Source organism: Amphibalanus amphitrite, unplaced genomic scaffold, assembly GCF_019059575.1.
Source record: "Amphibalanus amphitrite isolate SeventyFive unplaced genomic scaffold, NRLGWU_Aamphi_draft 000560F_arrow, whole genome shotgun sequence".
NCBI classification, from domain to species: domain Eukaryota; kingdom Metazoa; phylum Arthropoda; class Thecostraca; order Balanomorpha; family Balanidae; genus Amphibalanus; species Amphibalanus amphitrite.
Genome location: NW_024882054.1, coordinates 257,981 through 282,458, shown reverse-complemented (window position 1 = coordinate 282,458; position 24,478 = coordinate 257,981). Strand labels below are relative to the sequence as shown.

General features: G+C 46.0%; 2 protein-coding genes and 1 long non-coding RNA gene across 3 annotated transcripts in view; 2 read left to right on the top strand and 1 right to left on the bottom strand.

The window, feature by feature from the left end:
* Window positions 1-24,478, bottom strand: part of LOC122393880 (dimethylglycine dehydrogenase, mitochondrial-like) — a gene marked incomplete at its 3' end in the record, with an annotated part of 355,513 nt that overhangs the window by 171,796 nt on the left and 159,239 nt on the right. Inside the window, exon 5 of the mRNA XM_043390320.1 lies at window positions 2,466-2,562. Within this exon, the coding sequence (XP_043246255.1) occupies window positions 2,466-2,562 (97 nt within the window). The remainder of the gene's footprint in view (window positions 1-2,465; window positions 2,563-24,478) is intronic.
* LOC122393874 lies at window positions 15,054-20,337 on the top strand. Its single transcript, XM_043390315.1, has 3 exons — window positions 15,054-15,569; window positions 19,262-19,369; window positions 19,998-20,337. Exons 1-3 carry the CDS (start codon window positions 15,367-15,369, stop codon window positions 20,239-20,241), a joined length of 555 nt encoding a protein of 184 aa, XP_043246250.1. The 5' UTR covers window positions 15,054-15,366; the 3' UTR covers window positions 20,242-20,337.
* On the top strand, window positions 21,312-23,300 carry LOC122393875. Its single transcript, XR_006258768.1, has 2 exons — window positions 21,312-22,252; window positions 22,635-23,300. It is a non-coding gene; the product is annotated as an uncharacterized LOC122393875 (long non-coding RNA).

Sequence of the window (24,478 nt, the reverse complement as noted above, 5' to 3'; positions counted from 1 at the left end):
TCAATAAAACAAAGAAAACCTTCTAGTAGGACTGTGTACTTTGAAGCTAGAATTCATTTCAATTTTATTCCTCACCTTTTTTCCTATTCATAAAGCTTATTCATAAGCTTATTTGTTCGCCGGTCCCGTAGCTCAGTCTGTACTCTGTAGAGCGTTGGACTGCGCGTGGTGAGAGCACGCGTTCCCGGTTATAACAGTCCGGGTTCGAAGCGCGACGGGCGCTTGACATTTATGGGCCTCCTGGCAGGTATGGTTGCGGTTGGTGGCAGGCCGTAGCCAGGCGAAGTCAGTGAGGGGACCGGCCGTGCGCGGCTATGTGCGCACGTTAATCTTTGGACTCTAAATTCTGCCATTGAACCGGAATTGCGCGATCAGAGGGTAGAGGGCAGGGTCACCGCAACAAGCTTCGCTTAGCGGTGGTTCTGTCCTTGTGAATCATTCCTATCAAAAGGTCCGGACTAAATTTGTTTTAAAAAATCACAGAAGGTGAACTATTTCCTTTAACACTCACCTTGCTTCAATAGTGGTATGAAGTTCCTCTTGCGGCAGAGAAGGCACAGCATTTGGCTGCAACTTCAAATATTTACTTGTTGCTATCAAGTCTTCAGTTTTGAAACATAGGCGGCGGAACGGGGAGGACACCGGGGCACCGCGCCCCCTTTGATTTTGGTATTTTAACATAAGCCTTATGGGCGTCCGGCGTTGCATGGAAAGAATGGGACGGACCAAAAGTCGGCAGTGCCCCCCCCCCCTTAATTGAAGGTGTTTCGCCGCTGCTTTTTTGAAATGCATACATCTTGAGTTCTGTAAGAATGCCGATGTCCCCTCAGAAGGTCATCCAGAGCTTGCCCCTGAAAATAGGCCAGGTTTAATATAAGGGTGAATTTAAGACTTGCGAATCATTTTATCATTACACTATTATCTCATTTTTGCCTAATTAGTAAGAAATAGGTTTAGGTTAGTAGAAATAAGGTTTTGACTAGACTGCCTGGGTCACAACAGGGGATGACCCACGTGATTGATGGGACTACCACAACCATGGGGCTACCAGGCACCAGCGCTGACATAGTCTGTTCTGACCACTGCACACTGAACTGCATGTCGAAGCTCCATCAATATTTTTTTTTTCAATTTTGGTCATCTATCTCTTTGGGTCCGTCATGTCTGTCACCAAAGCCAAATTTGTAACACGATACACTACCTCCCCCGCGCCAAGCCAAATCCGCACCACGCTACATGAAATCCTGCACCACACCAGGCTAAATCCACACCGCACCAAATCCTCACCAGCCGGACAAGCTAGCACCTGCCAGATCTCATCGAAATTGTCATGCTTTGCAGACTGGCCTAACTGAACCTGACCTTACCCAACATATGAGGCTGACTGTCCTATGCACTGGGAGCTCATTGAGACCAGCCCCCACAGGCCTAAAACCTGCTCTCCATATGGCAAGGTGAAGTATTTAAGAATGGTGATCGGATATCGAATGTCAGACAAATAGAGAGCATGGGCAGTGGGCGATTCATGCAACCTATGATAATCATGTTTCCTAACCATTTATCAAAGCAAAAACAAAAATAACTACCTATTGCATTCAAATTTCACTGGAACCTCACCTGCATGGATCTTTAGGAAAGATGAAGGATGCATCCATGGGTCACTCATCTTGTTTTTTTTTTCTGCATCCAGGGCACGCAGCACTTCTGGTATTTTTGCCACAACGTACTCGACTGCTGAGCTCAAACGCAAACCGCAATCACGGTCATATAATACTGAATATTGTCCGCAATGCTTATAAATATCGCGTGTAGCGCAGGATCACAACCACATATGCCTACCTACCTTCATATTGAGATTTCCAGCGGCAATCGCAATGTATATTCGGTACCTATATTCTATCATGTATATTCATATCATCAGGTGTATAAGGTATATTCAATCGATGTAATGTCGCTGCTGCACCACTGCTGTATTGAATTCGCCCCCCTCGTTCCTTCTTCTTCTTCTTTTTGGGACCCCATCGTCACATAGGGCCCTGGGTAAACTCCCCCCCTCTGTCCGTCCCATAGGGGCCTGGGTTGACTCTCCCCTTGTTTTTTTTTTTAATGGGGATGGTTTGGCAAACAAATTATTTCCTGTCAATTAAATAAAAATATATGATTTTTAATGTACCTAAGGGATGTGAGGCATCAAAAAAAAAAAATGAAACGGGTGTCACGGAAAACGATTGTTTACAATTGAACAGCTGACGACATGCCTCCCGCGTCCCCTGGCTTGAAGCTTCGGCTCCGTGTTACATTAATATCTATGACCGTGGGCTGCGGGAGAGTTCGCCGTGCCATAACTCGGGAATGGCTGAGACGATCGAGTTCAAAGTTTGTTTGTAGTTTTGGCTGGGTGCACACAACACAACACGTATCGGGACCTTAGGACGATTTCGATTACATATGGTCTATAGTCATACCTGATCCATGTTGAGGATGGGGCACATCTCGTAGATTTCATCGGGAGTGACCATTTTCTGCGGGTTTCTCAGGTGCCCCGCTCGGCTCATTTGAAACCTGTTTGAAACAGCATAGACGTTAGTTACCTGGGGGGGGGGGGGGGGGTCATGAAGCGTGAGCCGGCCTCGACCGTTGGACCGGTTTTACTGTCGAAAAAGCGCCGCCTGCGGTAACTTTTATATATTCCCGACCGAGGCTGGGAAAACGCGTTTTATTCACCGAGGTTTTTGTGTGGAGGATCGAGTGCCGGTAGGCACGAGGTCCGTAGCAAAAATCCGAGGTGAATAAATCAGCATTTTCCTACATGCCGGGGTATGCCTTAAGCACAGCACGAGTCGGGCAGTAAAACTATGACCAAGAAACTGCCGGTGTCAAAATGCCATGTTATTTGATAGGCCGGGCAGGAAACAAAAGTTTACTGCCCGGGTTTACTGCCCAGGGCAATGACCTCTAAACTACAGTTTATCACATTAGCCCAGAGGTATAAGTGATAGGGAATGTATAATTGGCATCATTTTTGCATGATATTTGCCGCGTAAAATTAGAAAACTAACATTTTTTTGGTAAAAAAAATATCTGCTCTGCTTATCAAGGGTTTTGAAATGCTTTGTATTGGTTACAAAGCCAAATTTATGGCAAGATATGCTCCTATTAACCCGCGCCCTGGTGGGGTCTGTTTATAACGCGACCTGTAGCCTTTCTCATAAAGCTTTTGTAGAATCTTGTGGGCTTGTGGGTTTGAACACGCACTGGATAACACTGTCCTGATTTATTTTCACACTGTCTGGACACCAATAACCAGAGTAACTCAGTCCACACTTAAATAATCAAGACTATCCAAATGGTTTCAAAGAGTTTGACGCCTTACCCAGCTCAAGATTCTAATATATGCACAATTTTGCTAATTTACTCAAACTTGAACTAAACACTGGTAACTGAAAAATATAGATTCACAATTTCCAATTGTACCCTTTCTAGAAAGCAGGACAAATAAAAATGTCAAATAAAACATGATCAGAACGCAGGGGGCGCTTCGCATTTCGTGACACAACACTCCCCCCAGTGTGACGTCAGGAACACTCAGCCGTGAAGTGTGACGTCAGGAACACTCGGTCGTGGCACCAGGAACACTCAGATGTCCGAACGACCCCGCTCTAGTCATTACTCGGAGCTTCCAGCAGGCAGAGCTTGTTTACGGGGCGCCTGTAGACGCCGTTGGCGGTCTTCACGTCAGCAGAGCGAACTCTGCCGTCAGTACTTGGGTAGACCTTTACCACCCTGGCGAGGGGCCACAGTCCCCTGGGTGTATTCTCGTCTACAATTAAGACGACAGCACCCAGTTGTAAGTTATCAGTTTCACTCTGCCATTTTTGTCGGGAGAGCAGTGTTGGTAAGTATTCCTTTCGCCATCTTTTCCATACGTGGTCTGTGAGAAGTTGGGCTTGTCGCCATCGTCGTGTTCCGATGAGATCGCGCTCACTGAAGACGCCAGGGGGCAAGCCCGCACCGGTGTCGGAGGATCCCAGCAGGAAATGGTTCGGGGTCAATGCTTCAGGGTCACGCTCATCGGAACTGACATAAGTCAGCGGCCTTCCATTCAGCATATATTCCACTTCCACGAGCGTCGTGTGGAGTACGTCTTCTGCAACACATTGGCTTCCAAGCACGACCCTAAGTGCTCTTTTGACGGACGCCACCAGTCGTTCCCATACTCCCCCCATGTGGGGTGATGCTGGGGGGTTCCATTTCCACTCGATGTGCCTCTGACTCAGGTAATCCGTAATTTGACCCTCATTCCATGTCTCGATTTCGTTGCGGATTTCCTTTTCACCGCCAACGAAGTTGGTTCCCCTGTCAGAGCAAATGATTTTAGGCTTTCCTCTTCTGGCGATGAACCGGCGCAGTGCTAGCAGAAATGAATCGGTGTCTAACCCAGCAGCTAATTCCAGGTGCAGTGCGCGTGTCGCCAAGCAAGTTACGAGGAGTACAAATCGTTTCTCCGTCTTCCTGAATTTGCGCACCAGAAGGGGACCAAAGTAGTCAATCCCTACAGAACTAAACGGACAGCTCTGATCAAACCGGACGTCAGGAAGAGCGGACATCAGCGGAGCCGTAGGGCGTGACCGGCGATTTCTGCAGTAGCTGCACCCGTAGATTATCTTCTTAATTGCTCCTCTTGCTTTTGGCATCCAGAACCGCAATCTGAATTCGTTCAGGGTGTGCTGGAGGCCAGAGTGCATGAGCCGCTCATGAATATCGCGCACTATGAGTCGCGTCAGATCACTCCTTGGCGACATAATGATCGGGTGTTTGGCAGGATGTGGCACCGGGGCGCGACCGAGACGACCGCCAACCCGCAGAATACCTTGCGGGTCCACGTAAGGTGACATGTGGGTCACACCAGGAACATGGCATATCTGATCTTCGCGAATTATATGAAATTCTGCCTTCTCCATCTCGGCACTTGATAGGAAGCTGGAGTTGGGTATTTCGGTTTGTTTCTTCTTTGCTTTTAGCTTTTCCACAAACCGTATGACCCAAGCAAAAATTCTTCTGTATTTGGTGTAGGATGAAAATCGTTCCGTGTCTAGCAGTTTGCGTTGGGTATTGGTGGTGAGCACAGCGACCACCACCGGCGGTACCTTCACCTCTACGTCAGCAGGGTCAAGATCAGGAGTCACCGAAGACCGTACCGGCCACTTGTCCCTATCGACCTCCAAAAATTCTGGCCCTCTCCACCACACCTTCAGGTCTTTCAGTTTTGACAGAGATGTTCCACGGGAACCGACGTCTGCGGGATTATCCTTTCCTGAGATGTGACGCCATTCTTCTACCTTTGACGACCCATGTATCTCGGAAACTCTATTGGCAACAAACGTGTGGAAACGACGGCTTTCGTTTTGAATATAATGCAGCACTATCTTACTGTCACTCCAGAAGACAGTTTCATCAAATGTGTAGGTCATTTCTCGCTTTATCGTGTCAGCCAGTCTCACAGCCAGGACGGCGGCCTGCAATTCCAGTCTCACTATCGTGAGCTGTTTGAGGGGTGCGAGTCGAGCGCGTGACATTGCAAAGGAACTTGTCTGTTTTCCTTGCGCTGAAATGATGCGAATGTATGCGACAGCAGCAAAGCCGTTCTCACTTGCGTCGCAAAATACATGCAACTCGCTGCGATAGAGCTCGCACTCGAGTCCTTGAACTTCGCGCAAGTGCTTTGCTTGCGACAGCCAATGCTCGCATTCTTCTAATTCATCACCCGTCAACTGATCATCCCATGCATACTTCAAGGCCCAGAGCCTCTGAATCAGCAACTTGGCCTTCAACGTGAACGGTGAGACGATGCCAAGAGGATCGAAAATTGATGCGACTCCCTGCAGAAGGCCTCGCTTCGTCAGAGATGTCACACAAATTTGGGACGGGATTCCAAGAACGTCTCTTGACGGAAACCAAACGCAGCCAAGCGCCCGTTCTTGGTGCATGTCGTCCTTGTATGCCTCAGGATCTGGGTGAGCGCGCTCTACAACATCTATTTGCCTCAAAACTCCAGCGCTATTACTAACCCATTTTGTGAAACGAAATCCTCCCCGTGCCACTAGCCTGGTAACTTCCCTTTGCAATTTTACCGCTGTTTCCATGTCTGACTCGGATCTCAAAAAGTCATCCATGTAAAAGTTTTGTTTCACTGCCAGAACAGCAGCTGCTGAGAGGAGCGTTCCGTCATAATGGTCTTCTGCTGTTTTGCGCAGGACGTAACTCGCAATAGCCGGACTGCATTTCATCCCGAAAACACTCACGGTCATTTTATATACTTCAGGCTCCCTGAAAGTGTCTAAATTTCGCCAGAGAAAGCTCATTGCAGGTTGGTCATCTTCAATGATGCGAATCTGGTGAAACATTTGCTCTATGTCGGCCACCAAGGCTATCTTCTCCTGGCGAAACCTGAGTAATATCCCAGTCAGATTTTGCAAGAGATCTGGTCCCTTTAAGAGCTCGCTGTTCAATGACTTCCCATGATAAACTGCAGCTGCATCAAAGACGACTCGAATTTTCTTCTTATTCGGGTTTGTCACCGCGTGATGCGGGAGGAACCAACGTTTCCGACTGGAATTACCATTCAGCTCTTCCTTAGGTACCTTGCGGGCATGGCCCTTTTCAATGTAGCTTTGTACGGCTTCCTGATAGGCCTTTGCCTTTTCAGGATGGCGCAGTAGGTTTTTCTCGAGCGACTGTAGCCTTCGGACCGCCATGATTTTGTTTTGGGGCATAGTAACCTCTGGGTTTCGCCACAAAATACCAACTTCATACCGATCTCCACATTTCTTAGCGGTACTTTCCAACAGCGCTTGAGCTATGGTGTCCTCCCGGCTTGAATTGTCACCCCCGGAGAGCGTCCCAAATGATTCTGTCGCCCACCATTGTCGTATAATTTCTACAAGCTGTTCATCTCCGTCCGTATGCTCAATGCACATTACTTCTCTGGTCGTTTCCGGGATAAAGTCAGTAACTGAACCTGTGATTGTCCAGCCAAACGCTGTACGTATAGCAACTGGCTGACCAACATCCCCAACTCGTACTTCTTTCTGCAATACGGCTTCCAAGACGTTTGCACCGAGAAGTACTTCAATTTTTCCCTGTGTACAATCCGGGATGGGCAAATCTTGTAAATGTTTCCACCGGGACATATCTCTTGCCGAAAAAGTTGGTGTTCTAATATATACACCAGGAACGGAGAATGCTTCAGAGACCAAAATTTCTTCATCGTCCTCCCCAGTCAATGGGCGCAAACGCAGCTGAAATTTCTTCGAACGCCGAGATGGCCCGATGCCTCCAATGTGTTTCTGCAGACACGCTACCGCTCTCTGTTCTTGATTTTCTTCCTCGGTTTCGCGCGACTCGTCGTGCAGTAATTTGTGATGATTTTGATCGCAGCCATTGATTCCACATTCTTCTTTGTGCCTACAGTATCTTGCCAGATGACCTTTCTTTAGGCAGGAAAAACATCGTCGGTTTGCAAACACAAACTGAGCTCTTGCCCGAACATTCATCTGGATGAACGATGAACATTCATCTAGCTGGTGTATACCAATCTTGCAGCATGGGCAGTCCCTCGGGACCGCCGCTGAAGCTTCTGTTGTCAGAGTAGTCCTATTATTTTTAAGCACACGGTGTGTATCGGCCAGCATTGTCATTCGCCTTGCACTTACATTTGAAACCGCAGCGTAATTTAAGGCGATACGCACTTGTCTTTGCAACCATTTGTCGAGATGAATTAAATTTGGTTTGTGTATATCAATGGCATATTCTCCCCAATCTCTCTTCATTTCGGACGGTAGCTTCTGAACTGCGCGGCGTAGATTTTCTGTTGAACACAGGTCACCCTCATATCCCATATTTTGTAAAACCGTTACTGCGCAGTGGAGAGCCCCATGGAACTGCTCGAGACTGCGCGGGTCAAGATAAGTAGGCGAAGGAGCGGCAAAAACTCGGGTTAAATTCGCGTGAATAATGTCCTCATCTCTACCGAAACGATCCTTTAGCGCAGCTAGTGCGTCATGATACAATCCTCCGTCATACAACATACCTCCAATGGTGTGGCGTGCCAAACCGGTCACAGAATTTTGCAGGTGAGCCATTTTCTCATCAGTAGATAACGGTTGCTCGTCGACAAGGGATTTGAATAGAGAATACCACCTCGGCCAGTCTGAAACGTCGCCACTAAAAGTCTCTAATTCCAATCGGGGTAGACACTGGCGGAACATTGGCGTGGAATGCCGGTGATTTTCGTTCGTTCGTATGTGCCGTCGCTTCTCGTTGTCTATTCGGCTTTGAGCTTCGTCTTCGTTGAATCGGGGCTCGTTTATATCGCTATATCGTTCGTGGGTTGATTCGTAATTTCGTTTCGTGTTTTGTCGCAGTCGCCTTTGTTCGTCTTCGCTACTATCGCTTCTTACGTTTTCGTCTTCGTTTCCTTTTCGCTGTCGAGTCACGTCTGATGAAGATTCAACGGATCCATATGCAGTACCTAACTCTTGCAGCCATCGTCTTGCGGTCATGGATGCTTGCATCGTTTTGTTCGTCGCGTAGCCGGGCGAGAATCATATCTTGTAACTCTGTACATTTATCTGTAGCGTCTCCCTCGTATCGCTCGGCTCGCTCTCTTTCGAATTCGTCGTCGGAAATCCGGTCGAAGTAATTCCAGTTCGAGTCTTGTAATTTTCTTAGTGCATCATCTAACTCCTTAAGGATGGACCAGAGTTCGGCACGTGTTCCATTGATTTCTAAAAGCACTAATCCTCTTCGCCGAACCCGTTTTAATGCTGCCATGTCCTGTCCGCGTTTTCGTCTCAAATCAGACAGGGAACGGCTTGACGTGGCCATGGCACTCTTTGAAACTGTAGAATCTTGTGGGCTTGTGGGTTTGAACACGCACTGGATAACACTGTCCTGATTTATTTTCACACTGTCTGGACACCAATAACCAGAGTAACTCAGTCCACACTTAAATAATCAAGACTATCCAAATGGTTTCAAAGAGTTTGACGCCTTACCCAGCTCAAGATTCTAATATATGCACAATTTTGCTAATTTACTCAAACTTGAACTAAACACTGGTAACTGAAAAATATAGATTCACAATTTCCAATTGTACCCTTTCTAGAAAGCAGGACAAATAAAAATGTCAAATAAAACATGATCAGAACGCAGGGGGCGCTTCGCATTTCGTGACACAACAGCTTTGTCTAGTAAAAAGTAATAGTAAAAATTGTAACGAATCCATGACAGATGTAAAATGACGATAATAACTCAAGTTTATTGTACAAGACAAAGCTTTCGATACATAAAGTATCACTGTCACTGTCAATGAGATGTAGAATATTTGAAAATTCACAAATAACAAAAACCGACGCAAGTCGTTGCATTTCTTTCTTCCTAACATGTGACATTCACCCTATGACACTTTCACTGCTAATTTTGCTGCTATGCTAGACCATGTAATAAACCCGTTTCTTGTGTTGAACGTATTTCTTGACATGATATGAGCCGCTTCGAGACATTTTCGTTTTCGTTTCTTCATATTTCGTTCCAATATTTTGGTATCGTCCCACTTCGGCAGGTGCTGGCATTTCATCTATGTGTAGTACGATCGCATTGGAAGTCCGGTGAAATTTGACATCGCTCTTATGTTCCTGTAATCGCGTTTTTAATCCCCTTCCTGTCTCGCCTACGTAAGTCTTATAACACCCCGAACAAGGCACTTCGTAAACAATGCTCTTCTCGGAGCCTTCGTTTTTCTCTTTTCTTGAAAAACGAAGGCTCCGAGAAGAGCATTGTTTACGAAGTGCCTTGTTCGGGGTGTTATAAGACTTACGTAGGCGAGACAGGAAGGGGATTAAAAACGCGATTACAGGAACATAAGAGCGATGTCAAATTTCACCGGACTTCCAATGCGATCGTACTACACATAGATGAATGCCAGCACCTGCCGAAGTGGGACGATACCAAAATATTGGAACGAAATATGAAGAAACGAAAACGAAAATGTCTCGAAGCGGCTCATATCATGTCAAGAAATACGTTCAACACAAGAAACGGGTTTATTACATGGTCTAGCATAGCAGCAAAATTAGCAGTGAAAGTGTCATAGGGTGAATGTCACATGTTAGGAAGAAAGAAATGCAACGACTTGCGTCGGTTTTTGTTATTTGTGAATTTTCAAATATTCTACATCTCATTGACAGTGATCAAGATACTTTATGTATCGAAAGCTTTGTCTTGTACAATAAACTTGAGTTATTATCGTCATTTTACATAATAGTAAAAAGCACGATTTTACTGCTGACCAGTAAAATTCTGTTTCATAAAGCAAAAATTACTTTTACCTAGAGTTGCAAATTTACTAGGTTACTATAGCACAGTTTTACTGGTGACCAGTAGGAAGATCCTGGGTTGTGTTTCATAAAAGCACGTGCCGTAGTAAAAAAGTCGAATGACGTTTGCTTTCGTGCTGTCAATTTCACCCTTGCTCTACCTTGCAGTAAAACAGCTGACGAGTTTTGCTTTTAGCTTTAAATGTACTTAATGTCTTAATGCATGTCCTGAGTTTTCGGCATAAGCCTTTTATTGACAAATAACAAACTTCATTTTTTTCTTTAAAAACATCTATTGTTGCTAAAACCTCACGTTAAATCATATGAAAAGTTGGCTCTCCATCCTGGCAAACTGAATGAGGTCAAGCGTGTTTCTGGCAAGCTAATGTGAAGTGGAGATATGTTCGAAACGTTCAAAATGGGAACTGCGATGGATTTTCATTGAAGGAGAGACATTAACTGAAAAAGGACAAGACACACGGACAACGGGCTATCAACTGAAACATGATAAAGCAATACCCAGTAACCGAAGCATTTTCGATGTCGGCATAGAATAAACGCAAGTCCAACATTAGCCTACTACTTGAACCTGAACCTGAACTGAAAAAAAAAACATACTTGGTCTTGTGAGTACAAAACAAATACGATGCTGAATACTTTGTGGGTGCTGAACACTTAGATGCAACTTGAAGCAAAATAGCGCTCACCGCCGTGACCACTGATGGTTCCAGGGGCACGTTGGAGTATTTGTCCCCCTCTGCAGCGCCCCCAAAGTATGAACTTACGCATGTTTCCTGGTATTGAGAGGAAAACCAACAACTTTTATAAGAAGTTTGATTTAAACAGCACAAATAGGCATGATATATCACAATCCGAGAAATTTTTGAAAAAGCAAAAATGAAGCACATTATTGGGGAGCATGCCTCCCCCAGCATATCAAATGACTTCTAGATCTTCTAATGACTGTACCGGTTGGTCGGAAGGAGTCATGCATTACATATGCACTGTGATGCCATCCACTGGGGCTATTGTGTGCGACGTTCTCGTATGCCCACCTACAAGCAGCGTTGTAGGTGACGGTCAGCTACGACGAGTGGGATCGGATATAATCATATAACCATGTGAATATGTAACTACAACGAAATACATGCAACTGAAATGTGATGTGCATTTTTTAAAGCCGCGTACAGATGTGGTACGGACTAGGCTAGCCGAGCCAGGGAAATCCAACCCAAAGTCTAGTCCAATCCAGTGCCCAGGTCCGGGGTGTTTCCCTTTCCTTTGCATTGCTCTGTAAATGAAGCAGCTACCGAAAATGAAATGTTAGTGACCAGACGAAAGGTCTCAGCAAAATAAATCTCGACCTAAAAAATTGAGCTCGAGCCAATTTAGGTCAAAAGTCAAAACCAACATGCTTGCAGGGATCCTTAACTTAATGGCAAGAAGCACAGTGCGCACGGAATACTGAAATATTTTAAAAGTGGGTGTGCCGTGGGGGCCTGCTTTAACCCGCGCACCGACGGGGGTCTGCGCCAACTTCGCACCGACGGGGGGGGGGCGGATGACCGCCCCCCCCCCCTGAGATCTCGAGAACGAAGCAAGATAGCGACAAGCGGTAAACGGCATCGGATACGCACGGCCAAGATCTACAATTTTTACTACGGTCATTTTCAGGTCAGGTCAAAGATGACGTCACAGGGGTCGAAAAAGTCAAAATGGCGGCGCTAGATGTGGAGAGTTTTTCTCGAATAACTTTCGAATTAGTCAAGATAGGAACAAACTAAGGGCATCATCGTGATCCTCTCGTCAATCCGCATCGAATGATATATATGTTGACCTCGAAAGGTCAAGGTCAAAGGTTGACCTCAGGTCACGTGACCTCGAGGTCATCATGTATATCATTCGATGCGTCTTGACAAGCTGAACACAATGAGACCATCCACGCGTCTGTATCTTGTTCCTGTACGGAGTTATTGGCCAAAAACCTTTGGTGACCTTTGATGGTCCGTCACATGACCTCACAGCTGCCCAACAGCAAAACAGACCTCAAGGTAGTGAAGGTTGATCGTATATGAAGTCATGTATGGTATTTGGTATATGGGGCCATTCCGACCCGTTTTAGTGGTAAAAACAGGGAGTTGATTTTTCCCCCATTGACTTATAATGGGGAGGTCGCGAAATTGACCTGACCTTAGGTCACCGATATCAAAATTCCGAGATATACAAATTGTAGCTACTAATGACCTAATAATATCCTGCGACTTTCAAAGGCCTCCGACATCTACTGTAGCTCTGGCACGGTGACAAAGTTGCAAAAAAGTGACTTGAGGTTGGGTCATTCAAAGTGACCTGGTGATCTGACCTTAAAAGGTAGGAGGTTCAACCTTGCACACCATGTGTAAAATTGATGATGTTATAGTCATACCAAATTTCGCGGCGCAAAAACCTCAGGGGGGCGGATATCCGCCCCCCCCGTCGGTGCGAGGGTTAAAAACTCTGACCCCCTTCCATCGAAAACAATATCTAGTTGCGCCAGCTATCTCCAAATCGCATGATTCATCAAACATTCGCCGGTGCCTTCATGGCATAAATCGATGTTATTTGATAGCTCGTTCAATTATCGATACGTTAACGTGGGTGCTGGTCCCGTGCCGATCATTGGTCTAGCTACCAAGATATATAGCCAGAACTGCAGCGGTGTCTACCGCATTTCGACGATCAAAATAAAATTAAAAGGATATCTTCCACACGGAGGTCCCATGACTCGTTTTCAAGCGTTACTGAGCTCCGAAATCTTACTCTTTTACTAATTACTTTTCACTATTGTTTATAAGACAGAGGGCAACAGTGATTAGTAAACTTGAAATCACTATTCTACTATACACCAGTAATAGTAAAAAATGTTTATGAGAAAGGCTAGGTGGGGGGGGGGGCTATTTTTTGCCCCCCTCGTATCTCCGAAACTACTGGACGGATCCGCAAAATTCAAACGGCGTTCGAAAGGCCTGTCAAATTTGTCAAGGGAAACCAAATTTCATTGACCTCGGAGTCACCGATGACGTCACAGGTCAGGTCAAAGATGAAATGTTTCACCGTTCACGGGTCCTCTAGGGAATGCGCTATAACACCGAGGAAAACGCATTTTGTCGAGAATCAGCGATAGGGCGTCAGTTGCCTAGTAGATATGTTGCTATTAGAGGTCACTGACAATACTAGGTCAGGTCACAGGTCAGGTCACCAAGGGTCACAGGTCAGGTCACATGAGCCCAACTTTACTAAGGTTGTGTGATGCATGTTTTATGGCCAATTTTTTCATTTCCAACTCAATGGTGTTGGTTATAAGACTATCAGGTACGGCTTAGATCACTTTCTGGTGAAGTTCAGGTCAAGGTCAGGTCAAGGTCAGGCCAAAAAAGGTCAAATCTTAAAGTTGATAGTTTTGCATAAAATGGGTTTGATTCGATGCAGCTCGTCACGAGGAGTCTAATGGTGGTCTTTGTTTTGCGCTACGGGGTCTAGAATTGCTAAAAATTGAGTTTGAAAATTTGACGTCATCAATTTTGAACAGTTTTTTCGCTATAACTTCGCCAAAAAAAGAGGTATCAATCTCAAATTTGGTATGTGGATGGAAGGCGCTAAGGACTATCACATATATTCCGGTTTTTGCGAAATTCAAAAAACTTTTTGGATTTTTCGATTATTTTATCCAAAAAATTTATGTTTTGATTTTTGAGGGTCAAAATTCAAAAATTTCAAAAATCCGAGATAGCAGTTTTGTAGCCCTGTCAATTCTACAGCTTTTATGTCTCTATCATTTTTCTGTGTTTGCAAAGCTATAGGCCTGACAGCTCTTCCCGCGAAACCCTTTTTTGGGTCGAAAACGGCAGAACATGACGTCACTCTGACGTCATTTTCGGCCAACCTATCATAGCCTTTGGAAAAAAAATTTTGGTCACAATGTGTAAAATTGATGTCCGGGAGGGTACTGAAAGTTTGGTGACGATCGGCGTAGCGGTTCTCGAGATATAACGAAAAGTCTGGAGGGGGGGGGCAAAAAATAGCCCCCCCACCAGGTCGCGGGTTAATCGAAATCCGTTATCGCTTGTTTCTTATCTTCGTTTGATATGTCCACTGATACCTTGGGCCTAAGTTATTGCGTTATTATTTGACAGTTGTAGTCCTTTCCTCGAAACAATCATGTAAAATATGGAAAATATTATGTATTTCACGAAAGTTTAGCCATAGGTCATCAACAAAGTACGATTACAAAAATAAAGAAAATATTCTTGCAAGAGCACTGGAAAATTCACGTTTAATCACTAGGAATATTATACATTATACCTTCTTCTTGTTCTTATGTCGTGGCAAATTATTCATGTATGATGTTCCTAGGATATCCAATTGTTGTGCCATTCTGAGTTGATATTTTCAGACGCGATTCTTTTTGAATTGAGGTATTTTGATGCATTTTCTTCTATAAATTTCCTTCAAATCTTTATCCACAGCAGTAGCGCAATCACTGTTTCGAAATTATGGACAAAACAATTGTATAAAAGTGTCACCAAAACCTGTCGAAACTACTTAGCAGGTATGCGGCATGTAGGAAAAATCTTACTGACCCAGGGGGGTGTCGTGCTTGTGTTACTCCATAGGCAAAAATGTGACTAATGACGTCACAATATCGACAGCTTCTGCGCAATTGTTACGTTTAGTGGCGCGTTCCGCCGCCATTTTTAAAATTGTTTACTTTGCGCCTGCTCTCTCTTCTTGCAGCCGTTCTTCTTCTCTGGATTTTGATCGGTGTCGGCTCAACAGTTGTGAAATACTTATATTTGTTAGATCGTTATTACTTTGCTTGGTTTAAGTGAGTGTTTTAAGTGTTTGTGAGTCAGCATGCCACACTGCGCCGTTTCAAAGTGTTTCAACAACTCTAGGAATAGGACTCATATTCTTTTCATTCCCCAAAATCAGTAACTTGAAATCAGAATGGATGCATCAGCATAGGTGCGCCAGAAAGGACAAAATCAATGTCAAACTCAAGACTGCCCGAGTGCGTGGGAAACATTTTTTGGATGATGACCTGGATGATTCCTTCAAAGTTCAGCGATCTGTCATGCCATCAAATGTGAAGTTGAAGCCCAAGCTGAAGGCTGGAGCAGTACCGTCCATCAAATTGCCGTCATCAACCTTCAGGCAAGCTGCATGGAATATCATTTAACCCGCGAGTTGCTGGGGGGCGTTAAACGCCCCCACTTTTTTCGCCGGGCCGTAGCATAAAAACGGCGCGCCGCAGGCGCGCCAAATTTTGGGTACCTGTAGGGAATTTATTGAAGTTTATTGTGACAAAGTTTCAAAAAAATCGGTCGGGAAATTTTTAAGATATCGAGGTTTTAGTGACGTCATGATTTCTGAGTTTTCGACCAAAAACGGCATATGTTCAAAAAATCATATAAAATCACAGAATAGACATACAGACATGCCGTAAACGCCATTAGACTGCCAATACCATGATCAATCGAATGGCTATCTTCGATTATTGATTATTGTTCCGCATTTTCCATAATCTTGAACTGAATCTTGGCAATTTTTCGTGACTACTTCACGACCATGATACATGCATTTCTTAAATTGAACTTTTTGAGCCAAACACGTACACATATGATAAAATGAATGTCACCATCGTGTTCTACGCCCCAAATTACCTATCAAACATGTGTCACAGGCTGCGAATATTAGTTTTGATTTTCGGGGATATGTGCCTACCCGGTTGACCTGACCTTGACCCTGACCTATGCTTGACTGACCCCGACATGGAGCTGACACTCTTGTAAGCCTTATATGATGGATTGTGCACCGTTTGGACAGAGTTTATGACGAGAGGCGCCCATTGCGAAGTCCTGAAGTCCATGCTACTGAAAGCCCGATTTCAGGTGTTTGACCTGACCTTGACCCGACCTGTGACCTCAAAATTCAACTTTAAAGTACTCATCTGAAGCGTCTCGTCGCGCTCTTTCGTTTGCCGCCTCGTGCGTTTCGCTGCGCCTATTGGTTCTCGAGTTATCGGCTGGGGGCGTTTAACGCCCCCCCCCCCCCCCCCAGCAAACGGTGGGTGGCGAAATACCCCAGCAACTGCCGGGTTAATTTACAGTTTTGCATAGGTATATTTCAATGATTTTATTCTTATTTTTGTCAGTCATCTTGTCTCAGATGCTCGGCCCATGCGTGTTTCATTTGTCCAACAAAGGACAGGCGCTACCTGGAGAATAATAAATCAGAAACAAAACAAATCTTACCTAACATAACCCAACATAACCTACAAACCAACAAAAATACAACAGTTCCTTCCTTGTGGGTTCCCTCCCTCAGGCTCATTCCATCCTGAACTATCCCATATGGCTGCGCTCGGCAAGTAGTAGGGAACCCCAACAGGTGAGTTGAACAGTTACACAATCTGCAAACCAAAAACATACAACACGTCAAAAATATGGGTAATCATGGATATGATCATTTGCTGGATATGTTTGTTTGGATGTTTTCTTCTCTATATTCCACTCAAAATTTCCACTCAAAATTTCCCATTTTTATTATCATTTACATTGGTATAAAATCCTCCTTAGTTAACAGAGACTGTACGAACGTGTAGGTCACTTTTTAGAATAAACTTAGTCACTTTTTCTGAGGAGTTTGCCAGAAAGTTGCTAGCGTCGACAGATCTCGCATCTCATGAGATGCCTCAAAAAAGCTATAATACCAAAACATGTGTATATGGCCGGCTATGAAACCTTGAACCTATGATTATCAACTCAAGGCGGGTATAGCTGATAACTGATAGCTGATAGTTGATAGCTGAGCCAGCTAATAAGAAGGATGTGTAAGCGATGCATCAATGACGCAATGAGGTATTCTCCAGAGTCCAGGTGGTACTTATCCTTTGTTGGAAAACAAAATAGGCGAGTCTAACAACTCTTCACAAATAACTGGCAGTAGGTACCTGAAATGTCCGCTATACGATTAGGATATTTCACGTTTTATTATTGTTCATAGTTCACAAATTTGTCACTTAATAGTTAATTGTTTATAGCAGGTACTGAGTAGGTAATTAGTATTATCTTTGACTTTTTAACCCGCGCACCGACGGGGGTCTGCGCCAACTTAGTACCGACGGGGGGGGGGGCGGATGACCGCCCCCCCCCTGAGATCTCGAGAACGAAGCAAGATAGCGACAAGCGGTAAACGGCATCGGATACGCACGGTCAAGATCTACAATTTTTACTAAGGTCATTTTCAGGTCAGGTCAAAGATGACGTCACAGGGGTCGAAAAAGTCAAAATGGCGGCACTAAATATGGAGAGTTTTTCTCGAATAACTTTCGAATTAGTCAAGATAGGAACAAACTAAGGGCATCATCATGATCCTCTCGTCAATCCGCATCGAATGATATATATGTTGACCTCGAAAGGTCAAGGTCAAAGGTTGACCTCAGGTCACGTGACCTCGAGGTCATCATGTATATCATTCGATGCGTCTTGACGAGCTGAACACAATGAGACCATCCACGCGTCTGTATCTTGTTCCTGTACGGAGTTATTGGCCAAAAACCTTTGGTGACCTTTGATGACGTCACATGACCTCACAGCTGCCCAACAGCAAAACAGACCTCAAGGTAGTGAAGGTTGATCGTATATGAAGTCATGTATGGTATATGGGGCCATTCCGACCCGTTTTAGTGGTAAAAACAGGGAGTTGATTTTTCCCCCATTGACTTATAATGGGGAGGTCGCGAAATTGACCTGACCTTAGGTCACCGATATCAAAATTCCGAGATATACAAATTGTAGCTACTAATGACCTAATAACATCCTGCGACTTTCAAAGGCCTCCGACATCTACTGTAGCTCTGGCACGGTGACAAAGTTGCAAAAATGTGACTTGAGGTTGGGTCATTCAAAGTGACCTGGTGACCTGACCTTGAAAGGTAGGAGGTTCAAACTGGCACACCATGTGTAAAATTGATTAGGGAATAGTCATACCAAATTTCGCGGCGCTACGCGCCGCGGTTTTCCCGCTATTCGCGTAAAACCTCAGGGGGGGGCGGATATCCGCCCCCCGTCGGTGCGCGGGTTAATGCAAATTTTCAGGCTGCATCAGCATCATTACGCTTTGCACTGATACTTTTATGTATGAATTGATAAGTACTTTTTTAAATGTTATGCTTTTGAAATGACCTCACAAGAACATTTGTTGCCCAATTTTCCTTACGAATTCAGTTTTTGCTCAGATCTGTCTTATGACACTTATGACCTAAATGTAACTTAAAGGAAACAGTTCACTTTCCTGAAATTAGTATTTTGCTATTGATTTATGATTTTTTATGCTCAGAATGATCATGAAATAAAATAAAACCTTTTTGTTAAAACAATTTTTTTCTATATTTTAATATTGGACGAACTATATTCTACGCAAAATAATGTTTGACGCGGAAGCTTATTACGCGTTGACCAATCATATCGCGTAGTTCAAACCTACGCATACTGCATTGGCTGTAAGCAGCATGCTGATTGGCTGACGATGACGTGGCTGCATTCCTGTGCAAGGCACACATTCCTCTGCAAGGCACTCTTTTCGGAACGAGAAATGGAATATCTTCGTCTTGGGTGATCATTGAGCCGTAAAAGCTCCTGATTTGTGCTAGTCTCAGCTCAAGCTACGAAACTGCTATTCCAGTTCAAAACCCCATGTTAAAAGTGAACTATTTCCTTTAAGACATCTTGCGATCATACAGAACTCAGTTAACATATCTATTTCTCTGCTAGATCTGCTGACAGAATGAAGTGTTCTTTACATTGTTATTTGTTTTGCTTCATTAAATCATTATTTCCTTGCAGGAGACAAGAGGTGACATCTGCACAGCGAGATGGGTGTTTGCAGCAGCGGTCCCTCAAGAAGCTGAGTGACGAGCTGACCACTGCAGGGTCTGGTCAAGAGCTGTCGAGGTATGCTATTTGTTTTGACATGATGTGAGATTGGGTTGTAGCACAAACTTGTCAGCTTGACTAAACTGACAATACAGTTTTATGATTTTCACAGTCAAGCTTTAGGCAATGTTTTGTAAATTCCTATGGTGCTCAAGGAATTCAAAAATTACCTACCTAGAGCCCGTCATTGGAAACATATCTGGCAGAGGTAAATCTTGTGAAGTGCTTTTAAAAGTAAGTTTTCAAAAATAAGGGTTGTTTTCTTTTCCTGGAATATACATAAGTGCGCCTATTTGTTGTATCATTGGTGTATCATTTTGTTGTAAGTATCATTGTTGAATCATATAGCTTTTTACCACTATATTCCCTCAAGATATGCCTGTTTGACCTTTTGAACATTGAATAGGTATCGATGATAGGTAGCTATGCGTTCAGTGTCCAATTCTCGGGTGTCCAGCCAGTGGTACCTCTCAAATATTTTGGGTGTCCAATTCTGGTATATTGAGCTGGTGCTAATGCTAAGCAGAGCTTGTTGCGTACACCCCGACCCCTACCATCCAATCGCGCAATGCCGGGTAACGGGAGAATTTATAAATTTAAATATTACATAGCAGTTTTGACATTCACTGTTTTCTGTCGCCTCCAGGGACAGCGACGGCGGCAGTCCGACCGGCGATCCTGGACCTGCTCCGGAACGGCCTGGATCAGATCCTGGACCTGATTGTCCAGTGATCGTCTTCGAGGAAACCACTCCTCTTGAGCAAGTAGTGCACCTGGAAGGGGAGGTGAATGACATGCAACAGCGCCTATGGAAGCTCAGCAGGAAGTGTCGGAACGAGAAGAGGTCGCGCCTTCAGCGCCGCCTGCGTATCGCCACCGAAAAAGGATGACAGCTGGACCGTCTTCTAGAGTCCGGGGTTCTGTCCCGTGGTCAAGTGCGCCAGGCGGCGACAGGGCGCCGGATCCGCTGGTCTCCTGGAAACGTGTCCAACCTGCGGTGCCTCACGCGCAAGGGATACAAGTACGCCCAAAGTGTGCTGAAGATTCCGCTGCCCTCCGCGAGCACCCTGTCTCGCTGGACCCGCGCGTTCCGCGTCACACCCGGTGTGATGGACGCCGCTGCTTCCGTCCTTGAGGCTGTCACGACTGACATGAGCGACATGGACCGTCTGTGCGTCATCAGCTTCGATGAGATGTCGCTCGACAGCCGCTACTGTTACGACAGCACAGCCGACCAAGTATTGCGCGGTTCGAAGCTGCAGCTACTGATGGTGCGGGGACTTTGCTCGCCGTGGAAACAGACCCTGTACTACCAGCTGGACTCAGCCATGACGCCAGGCGAGCTGGTGCACGTCATCGTCCGCCTCGAGAGCATCGGTCTGTCGGTGGTGGCAGCAACGAGTGACATGCACTCCTCCAACGAAAAGCTGTGGGAGCAGATGGGAGTCACGCCAACCAAAACCTGGATCAAGAGCCTACACGATGACGCAGGTTAGTGGAATGTTGGCACACTCTTGTGTTAGATGAAATTCGCATTAACAGTAATTCTAATATCCTCATTTCTGAGCTTTCACACAGATTTGACCCGATTCGATCGAGCGATAAGCTGCGCAGAGCAAAGACGGAACCGTCCGGCGCTGTCATAGTCAAACTGCTTGATTTTAAACCCCTGATGGTAGAAAAGTTGTAGCCTGATTTACTTATTGCTTTCACAGCAAGATGCGTATCTAAATTCGAGGCAGGTACTGAAGATGTTATGTTAACATAATGATTGCGGCGTGAGTCAGTTGCGAAAAACAGGATGCGTGGGCAGTATTCGCCCCCCCCCCCCCTCCTTGGACTGTGCGTGTTTAATAATAATCATGCGAAGACAAACGACTCCCCCCGTCACCGCAGAACCAAGAAAATAAGAATAAGTGCCACTAAAAGTTAAATAAACTTTCCTTTTTCAGATCTAATGCCCAGCGGAGCTGACGGCAGCGGTGGAGGAGGACGAGGTGGAGGAGGAGTTTCGGGCCGTCACCCTGCAGCCTAAAGTGCCGCCGGTCATCAGTATCACAGAGGAGGCTGAAGACGGCGGTGCGGCGACCAACACTGTGCAGGCGAGGGCTAGAGCTGCTGAGGACGCCTGCGACAAAAGTAACCGGGCCTGGATCTCCGGATCGCCAGGAAGCTGGTTCGTACCAGGCTGCACATCCGGCTACGATTCCTCAATCAAGCTCAGGCTGAGGCTGCCGCCGCGAGGAGAGCAGCCAAACAGGTCCGCCAGCATGCCCAGAGCTCTGTTAGTTGAGGAAGGTGCTGAAGCAGGATGTCGGGCTTGAGCGGCTGCTGCTCACATAGCTGGCTCCGCTTCTGCTCATCTGGCCACTCATCTGGTCCTCTGCCGCTCGCCAGGATGACTCATCTACTGCTCATCTACCCCTCGCCTGGCTGACTTATCTGCCGCTCACCTGGCCGGGTTGTCTGCCGCTCGCCTGGCCGCCCACCACGCGCCTGGCTGGCCCGTCTGCCGCTCGCCTGGCTGGCCTGTCTGCCGCTGATCTGGCGGACTTGTCCACTGTTCAGGTTCACGTACCGCTCACCTGGCTAGCCTGCCTGCCGCTCGCCTGTCCGTCTGCTGCTCGCCTGGTTGGCTCGTCTGCCGTTCATCGTGCAGGCTTGTCTGCCGCTCATCTGGCTGGCTTATCTACCGCTGATCTGACCGTCTTCCGCTCACCGCTTAAAGGCTACAAGTACGCCCAAGCTGATGTGCTGAAGATTCCGCTGCCTTCTGCGAGCACCTTGTCCTGCTGGACCCGCGCAGTGCGCCTAGAGACTGACACGGCGTTTGTCAGCACTGGTCAGCGGCTGGAGCGTGACAACCTCGGCAACGAAACGTTGGAGGTTCTGCAGATACAGGTGAGTCTGCTTAGCGGCCATGACAGTACGCCGTACGGTAGGTATAACTTGTAATAATAACATAACTCATCGATAAAATTCGAAAACGTAGACCCATATAAAGCTTTTCGATGAAATTGCATGCCTTTAATAAGCCTTTCGTATTCCATTATTGTATTATGATGTTTTAGAACACTTTATGACCATGGCATAAAAATAGCCTCATGGTCAGGGCTTGAAAATATAAAAAATACATGGATATATGTTTCGTATTACCTTAGATAATGGTGATGTGCATGCGGACATGCATGCGCGCACACAAACGGCTCCCTCAGTTGACTGCTGAACTGAGAAAATTAAATGCCCCTAAAGGCTAAAAGCTATGCAAACGTTCCCTTTCCAGATCCAGTTCCAGCGTCCAGTGGAGCTGACGGCAGCGGTGGAGGAGGCGTACCGGGCGGTCACCTTGCAGCCGACAGTACCGCCGGTCATCGGAGAGCATGCTGGAGACGGCGGTGCAGCGACCGACACCGGTAAGGCGGTGCCGAAGCTACTGAGGACGTCTGGCTAAAGTGGGAGGGAATGACAGTGATCGAGGCGTTCGAGGTGCTCTTCTGCATCATCGTGGACGTGGACCGTCTGTGCCTGGTCCTGGATCCGGGCATTGTTCGGCGGCTCCTGGAGCTGGTTCGTACCGGGCTGCATATCCGACTCAGATCCCATAAATCAAGCGCAAGCTGCTGAAACTGTCGCCGCCTGGGAGCAGCCAAACAGGTCCGTCAGCGTGTCTGGAGTTCTGTGGTAGAAGAAGCTGAGACATCTGAATGTCAGTTTTGACCGGCGTGTGATAGCCAGACTCATTGCTGCCCTCCTATCGACGCGCCGTGAGGTGTGACTAGCGACCATTGGGCGGCTGTGCGGGTGACGTGTCCGCCGGAGCCGAGTGCCTGGCCTAGTCGGGAGATTCAACTGTGATTGCCAGGCTTAGTGCTGTCCTATGAATGTGTAGGTACTGATGTGCAGTGTTGATTATGCTATATTATTGATTTATATAATGACGGTTACCATTTTATTGTGTACATCAACTGCTGCGGAAAACACGTGGGACGAGACGATATGCTTACAACACACTGTTGCTGTTATGGGCTGCGCCACAGTCTACTCAATTAGGTGCATAATATATTATATTATTAGATAATAGATACTATATTAGATATAGTAATACGGCAGCTCCATGACTTTTCTGAAAATTTAAATTATGTGGATTAAACATGGACATGATGTTGGAGCTTATGAACTAGGGGCCAGATTCAAATGGGAAATCGCGTATGGAGAGCGTCGTTCGCCGCTTCCCTCAGATGCTGGGTTAAATCCCTTACTAAGGTACGCTGAACTTAGTAATAAGAGTACAATAGGGCAATAAATTAGGTTTGAAACGGGCTGAAATAAAAAAAGGCGCATAAATTAGTCTCGTAAACGTAGGTTGTACAGTCTGTCTTAAAAGTACCGCGCAAAGTGACGGTGGATCCATCGAGCCTGACTGAGGAATGGCCTGCCAAATTTGGGTCACCGAAGCAATTGACATCCTCGTCCATTCCCAAGGTCAATTGGTCGGTGACTTTCAAATTAAAGCAGACCCTTTCTCGGTCAGGCTTGATGGATCCACCGCCACTTTGCGCGGTACTTTTAAGACAGACTGTACAGTCTGTCTTAAAAGTACCGCGCAAAGTGACGGTGGATCCATCAAGCCTGACCGAGAAAAAACCTGTTAAATTTGAGTCCCCGAAGCAATTGACATTCTCGTCCATTCCCCAGTTCAATTGGTTCGGTGACAATCAAATTAAAGCAGGCCCTTCCTCGGTCAGGCTTGATGGATCCACCGTCACTTTGCGCGGTACTTTTAAGACAGACTGTACATACCGCTACGTAATAAATTTACGCCACGTACTAGAATCGAACCCGCATCGCCCGGGTAGGAAGCGAAGATCATACCACTGAGCTACTGCGGCCGCCACCGACGGCGTCGGAACGAAGATTCGAAAGCAGGGCCGAGGATATCACCTTATAGCAAGAAATGTGAAAGAGATAGAGAAAAAATGTATTTAGATAAAAGATAGAGCTTGAAACGACCTATTCGCTGGCATAAACAGAATACTGCAAACACCCCTAAATTTTCTGTACCAGCCGTCGGAAAGTGACCCATTTCTACGGTTTTGATACGGGGCAACGCGATCTGAGGACGTGTGA